We start from the raw sequence: 20,923 nt of genomic DNA, 5'->3' as shown, positions 1-20,923 counted from the left end.
TTGGGAAGACAGATGATGCCATAGTAGCCATTATGGAGGATAATGCTATGACAGGAACTGTTCATGGGAGAAAGGTGGCAGAGGGAAATGGAATCACCAGAAACGTACACAACTTCAAATTTATGTGTGGCTTAGTGTTGCATCATGACATACTGTTTGAAATAAATGTTGTAAAAAAGAGGCTCCAAGTCGTTGACCTGATATTTCTGAAGCAATGGAAGAACTGGAAAAAGCAAAGTCATACCTACAGCCTTACCGGTCAGATGAGGGATTTCAAAACATTCTGAAGAGTGCACGGAAGTTGGCAGAGGAACTTCACACTGAAGCTATTTTCCCACCCATTCAAGAATATGAGTCACCGAAGAAGACATTTAGATTATGAGGCATAGGATAATCCCATAAGACACCCCAAACAACAATTCAAAGTTGAATTCTTTAACCAGGTGCTAGATTGAGCAATATAGTCAGTTGAAGAACATTTTATGCAGCTCAAAGAACACAGCAGTATATTTGGGATGTTGTATGATATTCCAAAACTCCTCACTATACCTGAAGAAGACCTACACCAGCAATGCAGGGCAGTAGAAACATTGTTGACACATGACGACATGCGCGATATTGGTGCAAGTGATTTAGGTGATGAACTGAAAGCCCTTTTAAGATGTATTTCAGCAGGATCAACTCCAAAGGCTCTTCTGGAATATATGTGTACAAATAAGATGATCACCCTCTTTCCAAATGCTTTTGTTGCTCTGCACATACTTCTAACACTTCCTGTAACAGTTGCCAGTGCAGAAAACAGCTTTTCCAATCTGAAGTTAATAAAAACACCTCTACACTCCACAATGACACAGGAGAGGCTGGTTGGCCTTCCAACCATCTCAATAGAGCATGAGATGGCCCAGATTGTGGACCTTCAGGAAGCAGTTCAGATCTTTGCAACCAAGAAGACACAGAAAGCACCACTTTGATTATTCAAACAGATAAAAATGCCAGTGTTTACTATGCAGACAAGAAAAAGTTACATTTGCTGTTTAGGCGTTTGAAAGTTAAGAGTGACTTAAAATTTTTGAACAAGGCATTTTAAGTTGTTAGTTCTCCTTTATTGGGATAGATAGCAGAGCAGTGCCATGAGAGGAGTAGAACAGGAAGAAGGCAGAATTGAGACCTTTCAAAGTTTTGGTCCAAGTGAGGGGACATGGGGGCGTCATTTGAGCTCCCCGCCTCAGGTGCCAAAATGTTGTGGGCCGGCCCTGGATGGGGTGACCCTGGAAGTGGGGTGACCTTGCCCCATTGTAATCCTTGCCACTGGGTTTCTCTTCACTCATACAGAAGCTTGAATGAAGCTGCTTCCCCTATACCCCATTTTCTTATAATGATGAGGAGAAGCAGCAGCAAGTGGCCTAGCCATATTTTAGAAATGTGTGAGAGTGGTACTGAATTATGTGCAGCAGCACCAATGTTGGATGTGCTGCTCTCCTATTAGCTCATGGGAAATGTGACGAGATAGATGCTCATGTCACCGCCAGCAGAACATCCTTGCTCTGCCTGTCAATGGACAAACCTGGAAATCTATTTATGTTGGTGTCAGTTTGCAGTTTATCCACACTGATAAACTGGATTAGCAAAACCCCAGCATAGTTCACCAGGCTGTTTATGCCACTAATGCTCCTCATTTAAAAATAATTATTTTCTAACCTGAAATGTATTATCTATTATTAGTTTTCTACCAGTACTCTTCATTTTACTCCTCAGTTACAGGAAAAATACTTTTTTCCTAACTCATCTTAATATTAATACCTCTTGGAGAGGGGGGTGGGTGCGTGGGAGAGGGTGTGTATATATTGTTACAATATCTCAGAGTCATTGTAAATACTCTTATCCACTTGTATTCCATAGACAGACCCTCAACAGTATACCCCAGCTGAGGGCCTTCCCATCAAGTAATTCTTCATACAATAGGACATCTGAATCTTTGCCATTTTAGGTGGAAATTTGGCAAGCCTCCCTATTTTGGTTTGTTGGTTTGGTTTAGGCTGAATTGTTTGTTTATTAGGATTTTTCAAGTTAAAGGGGCTTCAAATGTCACACAAAGTATAACATATGTAGTTTACCAAAGTTTTATAATTCAGTATTATTACTTCCTTTATCCTACCACAGCAACTTCTATAAATACAATCCAGGATAGGATTTATCTTTTTTACAATAGTGTTGCAAATGACTCTCTGTCTAACTCATTTCCTCTGTAATCCCCCAGGCTTTTTCCAGCATTACTGGTTTCTAAATACCAGTCTGCCATTTTGTATCTGAGGATTTTCATTTTTTGCCATTACATTATCTATTGAATCTCATCTGTTTTAATTCTGACCATCTCTAAGCTTGCCAGATCATTCTGTAATTTTAATTTTTGCAGCTGCATTTTAGAAAAGCATGATTCCTGGGCTGTTGTGCTATGGCACATGTCCAGTTGCATTAGTGTAATAGATTCCACTGTAATTTCACACTGCAGAAGGAACCAGATGATCAGAATTTGCAACACATTGTTTCATTCTAAGGAATATGATTTTTTTCTGTGCACAATTAAACATATTCCAGTTTTCCTCTGAACAGTTAAGCATATTCCAATTCCAAAAAATATCTTCACTATCAAAGGGCTGTATGTATTCAGGGTCAGATATTGAGCCTATTGTGCATTTTTTAAAGTCTGGGAGTTGTATAAACAAATCCCATAAGGCCATGTGTGTCATCATCAAAAACAAAAGTACCCAGGAGTTTGGGATCACATCTCTTCAATACCAGAAGTCAGCAAGTCCAGGTTTATTAAGCTGTTTGGTAGGGTTGAGAGACTGACCATTACTGACTGAGGGCAGGCTATAGACGTTCTAGTACTGACATGCTTCACCACCTGCACTAATCACCATGGTTCCTGAATGATTTCCAACAGAGAGAGAAGGAAGAAAATCCAAGTGGGGCTGGAGAAAAATGTGCATCAGTACAGAAAGTCTCAGATGCAAGGAATATTTACCAACTTGTTCCACAGTCATAAAGTAGCCAAACTGATCCTACTTTCTCTGTTCCATAGAGAATCAGAAAAGTCACATCCCGAATAAGTTTTCTGGAGTGTAAATCACGTTGTAAACCTAGATTGCTCCACTGTACCAGAACATATTTTACTGTTAGGAATTATTTTCTTATTTCATAGAGGAAATTACCTTGAAACCTGAACTCACACAAGTAGTAGTCATGGATGCACTGACAGAAATCAGGGCCACCATCTGTGACATTACCCTTTGCTCTCTCTGGGATGGTAAATAAGAGTAGAAAAATTCTGGGACCCTTGCTAATGAAGACTGTCAACTCTTTTCTACTACATGGTCATCTACTATACACTCTGAAACATGCAATAGTTCACTATTAAAAAAAATCCATTAAATGCATCCAAATGTCTAATCTCTCTTTTCTAAGCAAGCTAATTAAAAACAGTCCAGCATGATTTGTCAAGCTCTGAATATCCTGCATCCCTCTTAGCCCCGCTTCAGGCTAGAGCATGGCACAGAGACAATATTGTTGCTCTGGTGGATGACTTACTTCTGGCCAGAGATGAGGAAAGTACTCCAGGTCATCCTGCTGCTCATACTTACTCTACTGTGTTTTACTTCTTCATTAATAGTGAGAACAGTTTCTTGTATTTTAGATATACTAGTACATTTTTCCATGAAAAGGCAACTATAAAATGTATTTTTTTCAAAGAATACATATGTTAGTCTTTGTTCTGTGCAAAGGCATGAAAGGAATAAAGTTCCAAAGCATGGTAATCTTGGCAAGATTCCACATAAACTTTATTTAGGTAGTAACCATAATGCTCTTCTCTAACTGAGCTGTAGTCAACTCTTACTATAGAGGAAAGATAAATCAAGTTTATGTATTTTTATTTGAAGAGGAGAGGAAAAATGGATATGATTTTAGTTTAGTGTTAGCTCTTTGAAGACTGTCATCAACAGAGAGCAAATCAACTTCCTGCAAAAGAATATTATAATACTGGTGCCATTTGCAGTATTGTTGTTAAGCATTTCCATTATAAAATTTTTTTCCCAGGGTTTTAGTAAAAATTCACTCCAGGCTGAAACTTGGTACGTCAGATCTCAGCTCTTAAGCAGTGGTTGTTTCTACCAGTTTTCAAGAAAATTGATATAGCTGTTTTTGTTATATGACAGAGAAAGAAATGATGGTTCTGGTGATGTTTACTATTTCAAGTGCTGCTTTTTTTCGGCTTGTATAATAAAAGTACTTTGCTATTGGCATCTTTCATAGCCCCTTTGTGCTCCAGTGGAATACATAACTATTCTTTTAAGTGTATGAAATTCTGACTGAATGTTGGCACTTGTTTAGGGAAATACCATAACAGGTGCATAAAGTTGACCTAAAGGCACATTTTGCTTATGATACATTAGGCAGTATTAAGGGAAAATTATATTAATTTACAACATTAAATATTCTGAGCTGTTCCCGGTGGTGGCAGATGACAGAACAAGGAGCAATGGTCTCAAGTTGTAGTAGGAGAGGTCTAGGTTGGATATTAGGAAACATTATTTCACTAGGAGGGTGGTGAAGCACTGGAATGGGTTACCTAGGGAGGTGGTGGAATCTCCATTCTTACAGGTTTTTAAGGCCCGGCTTGACAAAGCCCTGGCTGGGATGATTTAGTTGGGGTTGGTCCTGCTTTGAGCAGGGGGATGGACTAGATGACCTCCTGAGGTCTCTTCCAACCCTAATCTTCTATGATTCAAATAATATCTGGTAAAAAGAGGGCAAAATTCAATCATAGTTTCAGATAATTTTTTTTAGCACATATGACATTCATCTAAATTATGTACGTGTGATAGTTAAACTATTTAGAGCTGGTGGGTCATATGGAAAATAATTTTCCCCAGCCCCAAAAAAGGTCAGTAATCTTTGTATAACAAAGTTCTACTCTTGTGTCTGAACTACTTGCATGTGGTTAGAATTGGAATGTTCTGAGATCAGTTCTGAGCTGGCCCCTAAAAGGATGGCATAAGTTAAACTGTTGTGAGGAGTATTGGCCAGAAAAGCCTCAGTCATCATCTTTCTATTTATCTGCTGATATGGGAGGAGCTCACATGTTCTGCCTTGGAAGATGCTTATTTATGTGTGGCTGCAGTTGCTTTTCATGAGCTTCTTTTCACCGGCTGGTATGTCAGTATACCTCCGGTACTTCGCTTTATTGTTTTATCTTCTGTGGTTTTAATCATGTTTCTTCTGATGTTATGTATATTTCTTCTCCTATTTTCTGTATGGAGTCTCTCATGTGACAGGAGTATGTCCATCATGGACAACTACAATCACTATTTGCAGTGCCTGGGAGCAGTTCATGACACACTCGGATGTGAGATCTGTTCAAGTTGTCACCTTTAAGTCATCAGGCCTCAAGGAGAATACATCAGGCTTTGGCTGACCTACCCTGAAGCAACCAATAAATTCAACTTGAAGTCAGTGCACAAGAGCTGCCTTTAAGGCAGCAGATTCAAAAATCATTTTTTGCTGGTAGATGAGACTCTGTCAGAACTGCTAAGTTTGGTGCAGATCTGCCTTAGTAGGCGCCCAGAGCAGCAATTTAATAGCTTTGAAATGATTTGTGAACATCCAAATTTAGCAAACAAAGAGTCGTGATAGAGATTAATTTTCATCAGTGTTTAGCTAGAAGTAGATCTGGATCTGAATTCTAACATAGGAGTCAGAGTGGAGCCTCTCCCAAAGAGGAAGTTGCAGTCCTTATCAGTGACTGTACAACTTGGTTCTCCTGAGTAAATAAACCTAAATGCTCTGGTTATTATAGTTGTCCTATTTGCACTTTGGCTTTCAGAGAACTGGTAGCCCCAAAACACAACCAGGCCACAAGGTTTTTGGCTATTCTGAGGTGGATGACTCTCTCTCTCTTTTTGTTTTGCATCAGAGGAAAAAAATATTCTGAAACCTCAAAATTTTTCACTAAACAGAATTCTTCCTTTTCAGTCATCACTGCAAATTGTTACACTTACGATGTTGATACCCATTGTATCCGAAGAATGAAGAAGTAGAGTTTATATAATCATTTTAATAGCAAATAATTCCTTAAAATGCGTTGGGAAACCTGATATTCCAAACCACTGTGTGTGCTAATGGATATTAAAAAATAATAATAAATAATTGTGGGGAACTGTGTATTACTAAGCTGGTAGGAAATAGAGTTTCTCTGGCTGTACTGGAAGGAGGACAGGACACAATGGATATGGTTTAATTAGGCTGCAAAACAGTTTATGGTTTAATTAGGCAGATAAAACAGTTCATTGCAGGCAATTCATTATCTATTGTGTATACCCATGGGGTCTGGGCTGCTGTCAGCCTTCCCCTTTACCCATCCTGTTCCCCAGTCAACATGCTGCTGGGTTAAAGGGGAGGGGTGGCTCCCTGCCAGGTTAAAGGGGAGGGGCGGCTCCCTGTCATACCAGTCATAGCAGCCCAGACCTCCCCCCCCCACACACACATTTCCCCTCCTTTAAATCCTTTACCAGTCCATTTTCTCCAATCACTGTATACCTTCCTCATCTGCCTCATGCTTACAAAATTAGTTGCAACATCATAGCTTAACTCCCTTTTCATATTCACCCACTGTGGGTAAGGCAGAATCCCCTCACACACACCTCTCACCTTGGCCAATCTGGTGGTGAGGGAAAACATCCTTCCCAGCCACTAGTGGAAGATGTACAAAAAGGAGTAAACAGTGAGGTGTCATTATTTCCAGATGATACAAAATTACTCAAGAGAGTTAAGTCCAAAGCAGACGAAAGAATTAAAAAGAGATTTCACTAAACTGGGTGTCTGGGCAACAAAATGGCAGATAAAATTAATGCAGATTAATGCAGATAAATGCAAAGTAAAGCATATTGGAAAACAGAATTGCAACTGTACACAAAATTATGATCTAAATTAGCTGTTACCATTCAAGAAAGAGATCTTGGAGTCGTTGTGGATAATTCTCTGAAAATATCCATTCAACAGTCAAAAAAAGCTAATAGAATATTAGGAGCTATTAGGAAAAGGAGAGACAATAGGACAGAAAATATCATAATGCCACTATATAAATCAATGTTATAACCACACCTTGAATATTGCATACAGTTCTGGTTGCCCCATCTCAGAAAAGATATATTAGAATTGGGGAAGGTACAGAGAAGGGCAACAGAAATGATTAGGGGTATGGAACAGCTTCCATATGAGGAGAGATTAAAAAAACTGGGGTTGTTCAGGTTGGAAAAGAGACGACTAAGGGACGATATGATAGAAGTCCATAAAATCATGAATGGTGTGGAGAAAATGAATAGGGGAAGTGTTATTTACCACTTCACATAACACAAGAACCAGGGGATCATCCAATGAAATTAATAGGCATCAGGTTTCAAACAAACATAAGGAAGTACTTCTTCACAAAATACACAGTCAATCTATTGAACTCATTGCTGGGGGATGTTGTGAAGGCCAAAAGTACAACTGGGTTAAAAAAAGAATTAGGTAATTTCATCGAGGATAGGTCCATCAATGGTTATTAATCAAGATGGTCAGGGATGCAACCCCATGTTCTGGGTGTCCCTAAACCTCTGATTGCCAGAAGCTGGGACTGGACAATGGGATGTATCATTTGATAATTGCCCTGTTCCATTCATTCCCTCTGAAGCTGCTGGCACTGGCCAGTGTCAGAACACAGGATACTGGGATATTGGTCTGACCTAGTTGGGCCATTCTTAAGTTCTTATGTAAAGAGCCAAGTGCAGTAATGCACACTGCAGATTATGATAAAACCTGGTATTTAACGACTTCCATGGGTGGAAGTGTAAGTGATGCTCAACTGGTCCAGGTATAAGAGGGCTTTTCTTGTACCGGTATAGACCTAAATAGTCTTCCTTCTCTTCTGGTGACTGGGGAGGAGAGGGTAATGGGTCTGCTCACCTGGTTTGAGGCAACTGCAGCAAGTCCCTCAGGCTCTCTAGTCATTAATGGAGCCACACACCTTTTCCTACATGCCAGAAAATGCCCCTTAATGTGAGGCTGATATGGGCCTCACTGCTTCATGTGGGGCATTGTTCGGAATATAAAAATGTATGGTTCTGGTAATTCCATAATCATGTACATATACACAAGGGAAGCTTCTCTCAGCCCTCCCCCCCTTACCCATCCTGGTCCCCAGCCAACCCACTGTTGGGACCCTATCATCCCCCCTTGAATGAAGCTGAAGGGAGGCTATAAAGGAGGTGTGGGTTGGCTCCCTGCCATACCAGACATAGGAATCCCACCCTCCACGCCCGATTCCACTCTTTAAAGAGTACCTCCTTTTAATCCTTTACCAATGCATTTTATCTGATCACCATATCCCTTCCTTATCAAGTTCTAATCCACTAGGTTTGGTGTCTCTTGCTGTCTTGGGGAGAAGGGGAGAGGAGGAGGGATAAGTGACCACCCTCCCCTCCCACATTTAGATCCCACAGAGGAAAATTAAGGAAGTTCCCTGAAACCCACCGAGTTCATCCCTAGAGGCATCCATTGCAGCATTGGACAGAAGGGATTCACTTTCAGACCTTTCCCCTGAAACCTCCATCTGGTGCTGGTCATATTCACCCCTGCTCATTGTGTCACTGTCCTGTCCTGTTTCTGGGAAACAAGTGAAAATCATGGGGTAGTATTTTGGATTCATTGTTTTGTTGCATACTTGTGTAGTGGTTCAGATGATTTAATATCATTTGATATAATGCAAGGGATCAAAATGTAGCTGAGACTGGTTACATCACTGAATCCCAATATTAAATAAGTAATAATTTATATGGTCATATTTTGTTTTTCAGCTGATTTTGAAACTATCCAAAAACTGCTGAAATGTTGGAATTCCCTGAAAGGAAAAAATAACATCATAATCTATATTTAACCTGGTCTATGTCTCCATGTAATCGATTTGTAATTAAAAATGTTCATTAGACTGCTGCATTTAAACCTATTGAATAACATACTGTACTGTATTAATGTATCTTTAACATATACATTTTGTTTTCCAGCCCTGAGGGACAACAGGATTGAGCTGGTTCGAGCTTCATGGCATGAACTGAGCATCAGCGTCAGTGATGTGTCTCTGTCAGATGAAGGGCAATACACCTGTTCTTTATTTACTATGCCTGTCAAAACTTCCAAGGCTTTTCTCACTGTTCTGGGTAAGTATAGCTGGCTGAGAATATCAAAGTGAAATGAGTTAAGATATGAGTTCTAAGACTTCTCAAATCTTGGTAAACAGGGGCGGCTCTACAAATTTGGCCGCCCCAAGCAGTCATGCCCGGGAGGCGCCCCCGAGCCGCGGGAGCAGCGGACCTCCCGCGGGCTTGACTGCGGAGGGTCCGCTGGTCGCGCGGCTCGGCTGGACCTCCCGCAGCTGCGGGCGGTTCGCTGGTCCGGCAGCTCCGGTTGAGCTGCCGCAGTCATGCCTGCGGGAGGTCCAGCCGAGCCGCGGGACCAGCGAACCGTCCGCAGTCATGCCTGCGGGAGGTCCACTGGAGCCGCCGGCCGAGCGTCCCCTCTGCAGTCATGCCTGCGGCAGGTCCGCTGCTCCTGGGGCTCTGGTGGACCTCCCGCAGGCATGACTGCGGCAGGTCCGCCGGCCCAGCCTGCTGCCCCCCCGGGAAAGGGCCGCCCCAGGCGGGTGCTTGCCCCGCTGGACTCTGGAGCCGGCCCTGTTGGTAAATATTTCTAGGGTGAATTTTCAGAAAACTTAGCAGCAGATGCATGTAAAACACCCACTCTTGCTTTCTCTAAAGATTGCTTGACTAGAACCATGCCTAGGAATAGCAAGCCCCTTATTATGTGTGATGTGGCAGGACCATGAATTACAGTGCACATCAATAGTACCACATGAGTGCTCCTTAAAATGGACATAACCTCTATATCTCAAGCGCCAAAGGGGTTAACATGGTGCATGTGTTCATCTCCTAACAATGTACTGTATAGGGCAAAGGAGACAAAACCAGAGAGCATGAAATAAAAAAGGGCTTTAGACACTCATAGTTTTTCCTTAGCTATGCATTTTCTTGGCTCATTCTATTTTCTGTTTTCCTCTACAAAGTGCATATTTTCACTGGGCTTGCTTCTTTTATGCTTCATCCTCTAAATGCTCTGCCGTTTTCCCCAAAGGTTATAGAGACACACACACACAGAGAAAAAGCAATAGATTCATAGTGATGCCCAAAAAATAATGTTTCAGCTCCAAGCTTTATGTGATTCTATCAATGTCAGTAGCCCAATCAACTGAAGTTGCTATAGTTCATTGAAACACACTTGTGTACCTAACAAGTGATATGATTTTAAAGATTGATTTTTTTTCCCCATTTTGTTTTGTTTTGCTTTGCTTTTTATATATAGAAAAGCAGGCAGTTGAATTTAATAGGACTAATGCAAGATGTTCTCTGTGCTAGTAATATTAAAGTTAATCCAGCCAGGGAATTGGTTTTGTGCATAGGATATGAAATGTGCCTCTGTGAGTCCCACTGAGTCTATTTTACAAAAATCTTCACAAGTTTGCCATTAAGGACAAAAAATATCCACTAAAAGCAGAGTATTTTGGGATAACAACTGCTTAAGGGTTAAATTTTTTTTCTGTAGAGAGCCATCTCAAGATCCAAAGAATGGATGATTAGTCAAATTCAACCTATTAAATGGCAGTGGGACACAGATAAAAGGGTGTTACAAAGGTAAAAAGCCAGACATCTAATCAGTAGCTTCTAATCAGGGTGGCTTGATTTTTTTATGGTCTGTTTAGTTCTACTTTTTATTTGCTTGGTTGTTTTTTTTTACATAACTGCTTTCCAACATCATCTGTTTTCTTTCCAGCAAAAAGACAGCAGCAAGGTTTCAGAAGCATCTGTCTCACTATAATTTTATTTGTCTATTAGAAACTCACATTTAAAATTCTTCTAAATATGCCTCTATATGAGAGTAACATTCTTTTTTTTCCTTTGTAATTTATTCCATGCCATCATTTTAATCAGAAAGATGATTTATATGCAGAAATATTCTTTCTATTCACTGGTCTGATTTGGATTAGAAGATTTTAATGTACAGGGATTATTAAAGATGCCATTTCATGCCCCTGAAAAGTAGAAGTAGTTTTACTACAGAATCTACACTGTGATAGGTACTGTTGTTTGTGTTTGGAGTAATGTTTGAGTGTGTGCAGTGTTTATCGGTTTCCTTTGGAAAAGGAGAGACACGAACAAACCACATTGCAAGGTTGCAGAGCACAGAGTGGAATTTCAGTGACTGATCCCTTTATCCAGGAATGAAAATCTGTGAATTAACTGAAACATTCCAGATGTAAAGGGTAAACCTAATCGTATTATAAGAGCTTTTAGAAACTGTGGAAAGATATATCCCCTCAAAATAAGTCATTTTGGTGTGTTACTAAGCCAGTCATTGAATATAACTAAATATTCTCAATTTTATTCACAGTTCTTTATTTTAAATCTCCCTCCATTCCTCAAAACATAATCCCTGCCATCTCTAATGTTTGGAGTATGATGTTTAATGGGCATAGGACCTGATCCAGAGCTCACTGAATCAATGGAAGGATTTCTATGAATTCTGTGTGCTTTGGATTGGGCCTATTATTACTATACATTATTTAAATCTGAAAAGAGAGGATTTTTTTCCCTTCTTTTTGCTCTCCTTTTGTGGTATGATTCCCTGAATTCATGCTGGAACTGTCTGTTAAAATGCAGCTGGATCAGTTTGAATTTTGTTCCTGGTTGTGTTTCATTTTAACAAGAGTAGTTAATATATTCCATGCCTCCCACCCAAAATAATCTGCTTAAAATGCAGATATCCACTATATATCGAGCAATAGGAAGTCAATCTGAACTTGAACATAAAATATGAGGCAAGATGGATTGGTTTAAAATTAACATACAAAACGTTCATTTTCTTCAATTAAACTCTAGTATGGTTCAGATTCACTGGTCAGTTTAAAATAGAAAATGGAATTCAGTGACACTTGTAGTTAGTCCTGTCAATCATAAAGTGAATAAACCTATTTGTTATTTCTTTTGGAAATTGACCTCTAATAGGTTAACCTTATCAACTGACAACCCTCTGGTCAAAGGCTTAAAGTAGCTGATTGGCAACATGCTGTATCTTTTATTTGCTTGATTGTTTCTTAGGTGTTCCTGAGAAGCCACAAATTAGTGGATTTACTTCACCAGTTATGGAGGGAGAGAGGATGCAGCTAACCTGCAAGACCTCTGGTAGCAAACCAGCAGCTGATATCAGATGGTTCAAGAATGACAAAGAGATTAAAGGTATTGAAAAACATTTATATGTAAATATGTGTCAACATCAAAACTAAAGCATTTAATGGGATAGAGGATTGCTTGGAATTGTATATCTGTCATTTCTATAAAAGGACGGACATTATCTAAACGTGCAAGAATCAGTTCTATTATGTAAATGTGGAAGAATTGATCAATATTTATCATAATAGCATTATGACAGATCTTTTTGCAAAATGTTACAAACTATAATTTTTAATTATTGTTATCTTAAGTCCATAATATCACCTTAATTGAGATGGATCATAAAATGCTTAACAATAATCTTTAGTACCAGGTTCATGTCTCTATCAGTACTCCAGCTGTTTTGACATTTGATCCACTTTTGCCTGTTCCCAGAAAATTGGTATTGGTTTTTATTGCTGTCATTTTCATTTAATATGCTAAAAGATCTAGTGAATGAGTTGTCAGAATTCTGACTGTTATTTTAAAATCATTCCTTTAGTATCCATGTATCTCACACACTTGTCTGGCATTATGGTTTTTGTTAGTGAATCAAAAAGCTGCTTCAAGCAAAGCTGTGGTGGTAATAAGAGAAACAGTTCAAATTTCTTTGGCATCCACCAACACAGAGCAATAAGACTAATGTGCAAAATGTATAAGTTAAAGATACCATGGTTGATATTCACAGAAATATGATTTCTTTTAAGTGTACCTGTCTTGAGAAGTTTCCAATTCAAAATCAGAAAATTGGATTGGAAAGAGGCATGGACTTTGGGCTCAAGCAGGTTAAAATATACCTGAGTTCCTATGGTCAAGTGAAGATGGGAAGCAGGAAATCAGAAAGTGGAGTCTTTCAGCCTGCAGGATGGTAAAGCAGGGGTTCTCAAACTTCATTGCACCGCTACCCCCTTTTGACAACAAAAATTACTACATAACCCCAGGAGGGGGGACCGAAGTGTGAGCCCTCCCCAGCCTCACTACCCTGGGAGGCAAGGTCAAAGCCAGACCTGAGACCTGTCACCCAGGGCTGAAACCCTCATGCTTCAGCCCCGGGCAGAGGGATCAGGCTTTGGGTTTAGCCCCAGGCTTCAGCTCTGGGCACCAGCAAGTCTAATGCCAGTCCAAAGACCACTTTGGGGTACCGACCCACAGTTTGAGAACTGCTGAGGTAGAGGAAAATACCAAGAGAAAAGTATCACCTTGTGCAATATAATTAAAAGGCAAAATTTAACAGAGGACATCACATATATGCTGTACTATGCCAGCAAAGCTGTCATTCAAAAGAGATGTCAAAGTGAATGTATGCAAGTGCCATCAAAAGATGGAAAATAAACATAGGTAGTGCCAGTATCCTAAATGAACTACTGGTGTAAGCAGACATAAGCAAGGGCAACTCATGGCACCAGATATTTTTTTAAATCAGATCTTTCAGGCTTGCACAGTAATTTTGCATTTCCTATTCAGCTGAAATGTAATAGCAGCAAAGCAAACAATTTAGGGATTTTGATCTTAAACTAACACATGGCTTTCTGGGCAGGTACCTAAGGGATGGACGTAAGAAAGAAAACTCAATAGAATGGATGAAATAGGTGTTGAAACTGAGGAGGAATAGGAAGTGAAGAAGATACAAATGAGAAAAAAGCCTTGAATGCTTTAGTTTTCTAGGTCTTCTGAAGAGCACATTGCCATTGTCATGAAGGTTACAAATAAAATAACCTAACTAGCTTGCAGTGGCATCAGCAGAAGGTACATTAGCTTTTGTGCACTGGAAAAGGTGAAATGATAAATCTGAGAAAATAGATATGAAATTGTATGCTAATGCACCTGACATTAAAGGTTAGGAGTTCTGCTGTTTAGCACCAGTAAATCCAATTGTGTTACAGTATATTATACATGGTGCAAAAGAATATGAAAACCGAATACATTCAGTTCAGAGAAGGAACCGGGGAGCGGGGGGAGGGCGAAAAAGCCAACCTAAAATGTTGCTTGCATTTCTATTAGCAGAATAAAGGAATCATCATCTAGTAAGAGAGAACCGTTTAGCAGGCTCGATGTTAAGAATGGGAGAGTCTGAGTGTAAATCATGGCATTACTGTCCTTATATTTTAACGTTCTGCTTCTTATATATGCACCCATATTAGCATAGGGATGTGAAGTTTGGCTTTCTGATCCTTTTTTATTTCTACTTGCTCAATAATACAACTGACTGTGGCATCCCTAAATTGAATTTATTAAGGGATTCAAATGTATCAGAAAGTAAATACACAATACTTATTTGTCACATAATTTATTACTCACTGATTTGAAAATGTAACTTTGAATGTGGTTTAGTTTTAACTTTTCAGAAATATTTTCAAATTATTTTCCTGTTTTTTTCCTGTGTAGTAAAAATTAATTAATATTTTTGCAACAAAATGGCAAATTTAAAATGAGGTTGCCAATTTTAATACACCTGTACCCCGATATACCAAAAAATCTTACCGCATTATAGGTGAAACCACATTACATTGAACCTGATCCGCCGGAGCACTCAGCCCCGCCCTGCTGGGGCACTGCTTTACCGCATTATATCTGCATTCGTGTTATATTGGGTCGCATTATATCGGGGTAGAGGTGTATGTGCAGTGAGATCAGAAATGTGGTACTCTTTTTGGCTTGACAAAACTCCAACTGAAAGTAAAATTTAACCTTCTCAGTTTATAATGCAAGGTTAAAGCAAAGCCAGATGAAAAATATACAGAAGCCCAAAATACCAGATTCGCCCAGTTAAAATATGGAGAAATATATTTTCGGTAGATAATGGTTACATATATGGGAGCAATATATGGTTATAATTGGTTGAAAATAACCAATGAGTCATAAATCAGCAAGTTTATATTGTTTTCCTCCTCAGAGACCAATAATATGGAGCTAACAAAAAGTGTTAAACAGTCAGAGTGCATATGCAAACAGTGAATTCCAAGAAAACTGTTTGTTTCCTTGGGGGGGCGGAGTTCCTTGACTTTAAGCTTCACTTCCTCTACTGTAGTGTTTCCCAAACTTGGGACGCTGCTTGTGCAGGGAAAGGGCCGGGCCAGTTTGTTTACCTGCTGCATCTGCAGGTTCGGCTGATCGTGGCTCCCACTAATCTGCAGGTTCGCTGCTCCAGGCCAATGGGAGCTGCTGGAAGTGGCGCGGGCCAAGGAACGTACCGGAGGACGCGGCAGGTAAACAAACCAGCCCGGCCCACCAAAGGCTTTCCCTACACAAGCGGCGTCCCAAGTTTGGGAAACACTGCTCTAATGAATGTGATTCTCAGAAGAAATAATTCTGTTACTTTAAAAATATTTGGCCATTATAGATAAATGTATAGATATTTTTGATGATCCAGATATTAAGGGTTTATATAAAAGTACATACATTGACTTATTTTTTCACTGACAATTAAGGGTCAAGATTTAAAGAAACAGGCATCTAAAAGGTTCCAAAGAAGTGGTCTCCATTTTTCAAAAGTGCTCTCCATTTTTCAAAAGTGCTGCGCATCCAGCAGCTCCCATTGAAGTGAAGGCTCCCAATGCTTAGGAGCTGTCTGATCTGCAGTTAATTGGAGCTGCTGGGTGCTCAGCACTTTTGAAAATAAGTCTATTTATTCAGGTGCTTAATGTTACATTTGGGATCCAAACTTTAGGCACTTTTTAAATCTAGGCTAAAATATTTTCCTCCTTTACAAATATAATAACCTTGGTTTATCCATGGTCAATATTTCCCTCAGCTTTCTGATCCATAAATCTTGAAAAAAATTGAAATCTGCTTAATGCTTAGCAACCAACAGGAAGAAAAATGCCCGGATGGGGAAGACAATTATTTCTGAAGCAAAAATCAGAATTACTTAACTACCTGGATTCTTACATTATCTGGAGTGAGTGAAAAAGCCCATCTTTCTGATTCCATAAATATTTTTAATCTAAAAATATGTAGCTTATTACATTTTAGATCTGCTTTCTAAAATTGACTTTTCATGGAAATTTTATTTAGGTCATTTTCCTCTCCTTAGTGGGATTTTACTATGATTTGTAAAACTGAAACCTCTTGCGTTTTCCTTTCCTTTGATTAGGAAACACAGGACACATGCAATCTCAGTAGTATATTCCTTTACAAAAATTCATTTTAAGGCCTTCATTAGCACAAATCAATATGACCAGGTTGCTGTTTTGCTAAAATAAACAAAAATCAATGAGCAATACAAATAGTTGTGTACAAAATAAAACTAATCCAAAAAGTCTATAAGTGGCTCTCACATTAACTTCTGTGCACATTAACCTCATCTGGTTCTTCTGTTCTGCTCTCATTTAGAGGAGGCTCTTTCAGTAAAAGGCCCATCCCTGCCCAATATAGAGAGAAGCTAAGAGTTCGCAACTCTATGAAGTCAATTGAACTTGAAGGTGCTCAGCACTTTTAGAGTATGTCTACATGACAGCTGGAAGTGAACATCCCAGCTGGCGTAGACAGATTCATTCTAGCTGGGCTTGGGTTAGCACACTAAAAATGGCTGGGGGAGGGTTGGGGCTCAGGCTGGAGCTTGGGCTCTCAAGCACAGGAGAGCCCAAGCTCCAGGCTAAGCTGCAGCATCCACACTGCTAATTTTTTAGCATATTGGCTCAGGCTCCGCTAGTGAGAGTCTGTCTACCCCAGCTGGGAGGTACACTCCAACGTACAGGGGAGACATATTCTCTGAGCCCAAACTGAACAAAAGAGACCTTAAAGTAGAGCTCCGCAAGAACAAGAGGCAAATTGAATACAGCAAAACAGTAAGAGAAAGGATGGGTCTGAAAGAATTTTATTTCACAAGTGAGTGTGGCTTGTCTGCAAATTATAATAATTAAAATGAGATGTTTCATTTAAATCTGAACAGTGGTGTTGATGTCTCTACTTTGGGTTTAGATTTAATTGATGGCTGAGGTTAATCCTGGCTAACCCACAGATGAACCAGTTCATAAAAAATGAATAAAGCACTTGCAGTCTTACTCTATCCATATATATTTAAATCAAAAGTCACATTGCTTTCTTAATATCCTTGTATCACATATCTATAAGATTAGATATGTAGACTTTTTGAAATTTTTACCTTCAGTAGCACTATGAAGGGGATTTAAAAAAACATAAGAAAAAAAACTGTGTTTCTCTAGTGGACTTCAGGGAAAGCTTATTTCTGATTGGGATGAGTAGGTATAGTAGAGATAATGAGGAGAGGCAAGGCATTCCTGCCTTTTAGTTGATTTTGGTTTTGTTTATTGCAGATTTAATTGATTGTGGATGTCTGGCCATCAGTTAAAGTTCAAAAGCTAAACTGGGTAAAACAGCTCTTAATTCCCCTACACTATCTCTCTCTCTCTCCTTTCTTGATCACTGCAGGCCATCACTCAGGCCCATAAGATGGGGATCATCTTCAACACGGACCTCTCTCCATGTCCTCAAACTATGTTCACAGTCAAGCTGGAAGGGCATAATGAGTGGGGTCCCACAGGGATCAACCTGTGTCCAGTTTTGTTCAATATCTTCCTCAGTGAATTAGATAGTGGCATAGGAGTACACTTATAAAGTTTGCGGATGATACCAAGCTGGGAGGGTGTAGAGGTGTGGACTCACCCCTGTGGCGCCTCCTGCTGGTGACTTCTGGGAATTAGCTTTATCTCCAGCCCGGAACAACCTCTGCAGGCTGGTGACCCGCCTTACCACTTGCTATTGGGCCCCGTGTCCCTCCCTGGACCCAGTGCCCCTTTTACCTGGGGTGCTGCCCCCTGGCAGTAACCCATTTCTCTCAGGGTCTCCCCCTTCCAGGGGAACCCCCACCCACTATCCCCACCTCGCCTCAGTATATGGCTACTGCCAGTCATTGTCTAGCCCCCACACCCTGGGGCAGACTGCAGTATCAGCCTACTCATCACTGGCAAGGTTGGGTTTGGACCTGCTCCCTTGGCCTACCCCTGGGCTGCCCTCTGCAACCCCCAGTACCTGTTGGCCTCGTTCTAGGCTGCAGCCTGGGGCTTTCCAGGCTGGAGCTCCCCAGCTCCTCTGCCTTTCCCCAGCCCAGCTCTACTCAGGTACCCTGTCTCTAGCTTCATGCAGCCAGGACCTTCTTCCTCTACAGGCAGAGGGAGACTGTTTAGCTTCTGGCTCCCAGCCTCTTTATACAGGCCAGCTGTGGCCTGATTGAGGTGTGGCCCAGCTGCAGCCACTTCCCAGTCAGCCCCACTTAGCAGCTCCCAGCCACAACCTTCCCCCAGGGCTGTTTTAAGCCCTTCAGGGCAGGAGCAGGGTAACCACCCTGCTACACAGGGGTTGCAAGTTCTTTGAAGGATAGGATTAAAATTCAAAATGATCTGGACAAACTGGAGAAATGGTCTGAAGTAAATAAGATGAAATTCAATAAGGACATTGCAAAGTACTCCACTTAGGAAGGAACAACCAGTTGCACACGTACAAAATGGGAAATGACTGCCTAGGAAGGAGTACAGCAGAAAGGAATCTGGGGGTCATAGTGGACCACAAGCTAAATGAGCGTCAACAGTGTAACACTCTTGCAAAGAAAGCAAACATCATTGTGGGATGCATTAGCAGGAGTGTTGTAAACAAGACACAAGAAGTAATTCTTCCGCTCTACTCTGCACTGATTAGGCCTCAACCGGAGTGTAGTGTCCAGTTCTGGGCACCACATTTCAGGAAAGATGTGGAAAAAATTGGTGAAAGTCCAGAAGAGAACAGCAAGAATGATTAAAGGTCTAGAAAACATGACCTATGAGGGAAGATTGTAAAAACTGGGTTTGTTTAGTCTGGAAAAGAGAAGACTGAGAGGGGACATAACAGTTTTTAAGCACATAAAAGGTGTTATAAGGAGGAGGAAGAAAAATCGTTCTACTTAACCTCTGAGGATAGGACAAGAAGCAATGGGCTTAAATTGCAGCAAGGGAAGTTCAGGTTGGACATTAGGAAAAAACTTCCTGTCAGGGTGGTTAAGCACTGGAATAAATTGCCTAGGGAGGTTGGGGAATCTCTGTCATTGGAGATTTTTAAGAGCAGATTAGACAAACACCTGTCAGGGATGGTCTGCATATTACTTAGTCCTGCCATGACTGGACTAGATGACCTCTCAGTGTATGGTTCTATGATATATCGTGTAATTTCTTCCAGCATAGCATCCTTGCAATACAGCTTTTCCTATCCATGCCAACAGTTAAAATTCTTGTCCAGGCTCTCAGCAGTTGATTTTGAAATTGCCAAATACACATGTAGGAAAAGCAATGCAGTATTGGTTCTTTTATCAGACAAATAATGGAATGTCCGGCTATATAGTGTGCGGTTTTATTTTTTAAGCAACTAGGGGGAAAGTTTTAGAAATGGATTTGATATATACCAGAGGTGTCTCCTATTGCATTGTGCTCCCTAAAAATCATTAAACTACATTTGTTTGTTGTTCTTGCAGATGTCAAATATTTAAAAGAAGAGGATGCAAATCGCAGGACATTCACAGTTAGCAGCACATTGGATTTCCGAGCGGATCGGAGTGATGATGGTGCTGTTGTAAGTTGCAGAGTAGACCATGAATCCTTAAACTCCACACCTCAGATAGCAAGGCAGGTTCTAGAAATACACTGTAAGTAATATCTATAATTTATCTATCTCTATCCACACACATTTACATTCTCTGGTTTTGAGTGAAAGGGTACTGTCACTAGACATGAAATAAAACTGAAGTCATTAATGAGTTCAAATACATACAAATGCCTCTCTTCTAGTCCAACCCCTCAATTCTCCTAGCAAGTCAATGAGAGCTTTCCCAGAGTAAGGACTGCGAGATTGAGTCCTTAGTCTGTTTGGCAGAGGAGGGGAGAGGACAAGTGTGTGTGGGGTGTTAAGGCTCACTCGTTTTCTCAGATAGATTTTCAACACCAACACCATAGGTTTATGTAGTAGTCACTATTTTGCTTGATAGTACCATAGAAATGCAAGGTGATGTTAGCAGCAGAGATTAAATCATCAACTTTGTGCCCTACTAACACAGCTTTGTGTGATGTTCTTCATGTCAGAGCCTAAGAGAGAAAAGCCTTAGTCGTTATTGTTAGGGCTTGTCTATCATGGGGATGTTACATCGGAATAACTTTAGTTTGTTCTCATTAAAGTGCCTTGTGTACACATATGATTTAAAAAATGTGAATTATTTGGTGCCTTAGGTAGCAGTAATGAATCCTGTTTGGAGTAGAAGTAACTCTTTAAGGTTTATGTGACTGCATTTCTAACCACTTTGCTTCTGGCAGTCCTCCCCATGCTATCCCACATTGTCTTGCTTCACACCTAGCTCAGCCTGTCTGTGTACCTGTGTGCCATCCACTGCTCTAGAGTCATCTCGACCGACTGGTCTCTCTCTAATTAATGCTGGCATGCAGCCAGGAGTGTCTCTTTTTGATATCAGGTAGTGGTGAGTTCACACAGCTATTATAACACTGTGCTTGCATGTAGATGCCTGCAGACCTCCAGTCCCATCTGGAGAATAGTCTCTGGAATGTAGACATCTGCAAGATACTGTCAGAGCAAAT

At 40.4% G+C, this 20,923-nt stretch overlaps 1 protein-coding gene across 8 annotated transcripts in view; it reads left to right on the top strand.

Moving 5' to 3' along the window:
• The window catches only part of CADM2 (cell adhesion molecule 2), a 996,746-nt gene that overhangs the window by 812,519 nt on the left and 163,304 nt on the right, over positions 1-20,923 (top strand). For all 8 annotated transcript variants that reach the window (XM_045002083.1, XM_045002081.1, XM_045002080.1 and 5 more), the window contains 3 exons: positions 9,099-9,251; positions 12,243-12,380; positions 19,813-19,983. In XM_045002083.1, coding sequence (XP_044858018.1) covers positions 9,099-9,251; positions 12,243-12,380; positions 19,813-19,983 — 462 coding nt within the window. The remainder of the gene's footprint in view (positions 1-9,098; positions 9,252-12,242; positions 12,381-19,812; positions 19,984-20,923) is intronic.

This window comes from Mauremys mutica, chromosome 1 (genome assembly GCF_020497125.1).
Source record: "Mauremys mutica isolate MM-2020 ecotype Southern chromosome 1, ASM2049712v1, whole genome shotgun sequence".
Lineage (NCBI taxonomy): Eukaryota > Metazoa > Chordata > Testudines > Geoemydidae > Mauremys > Mauremys mutica.
Note: the sequence above shows the minus strand (reverse complement) of the source record. Positions and strands in the feature narration are given on the sequence as shown.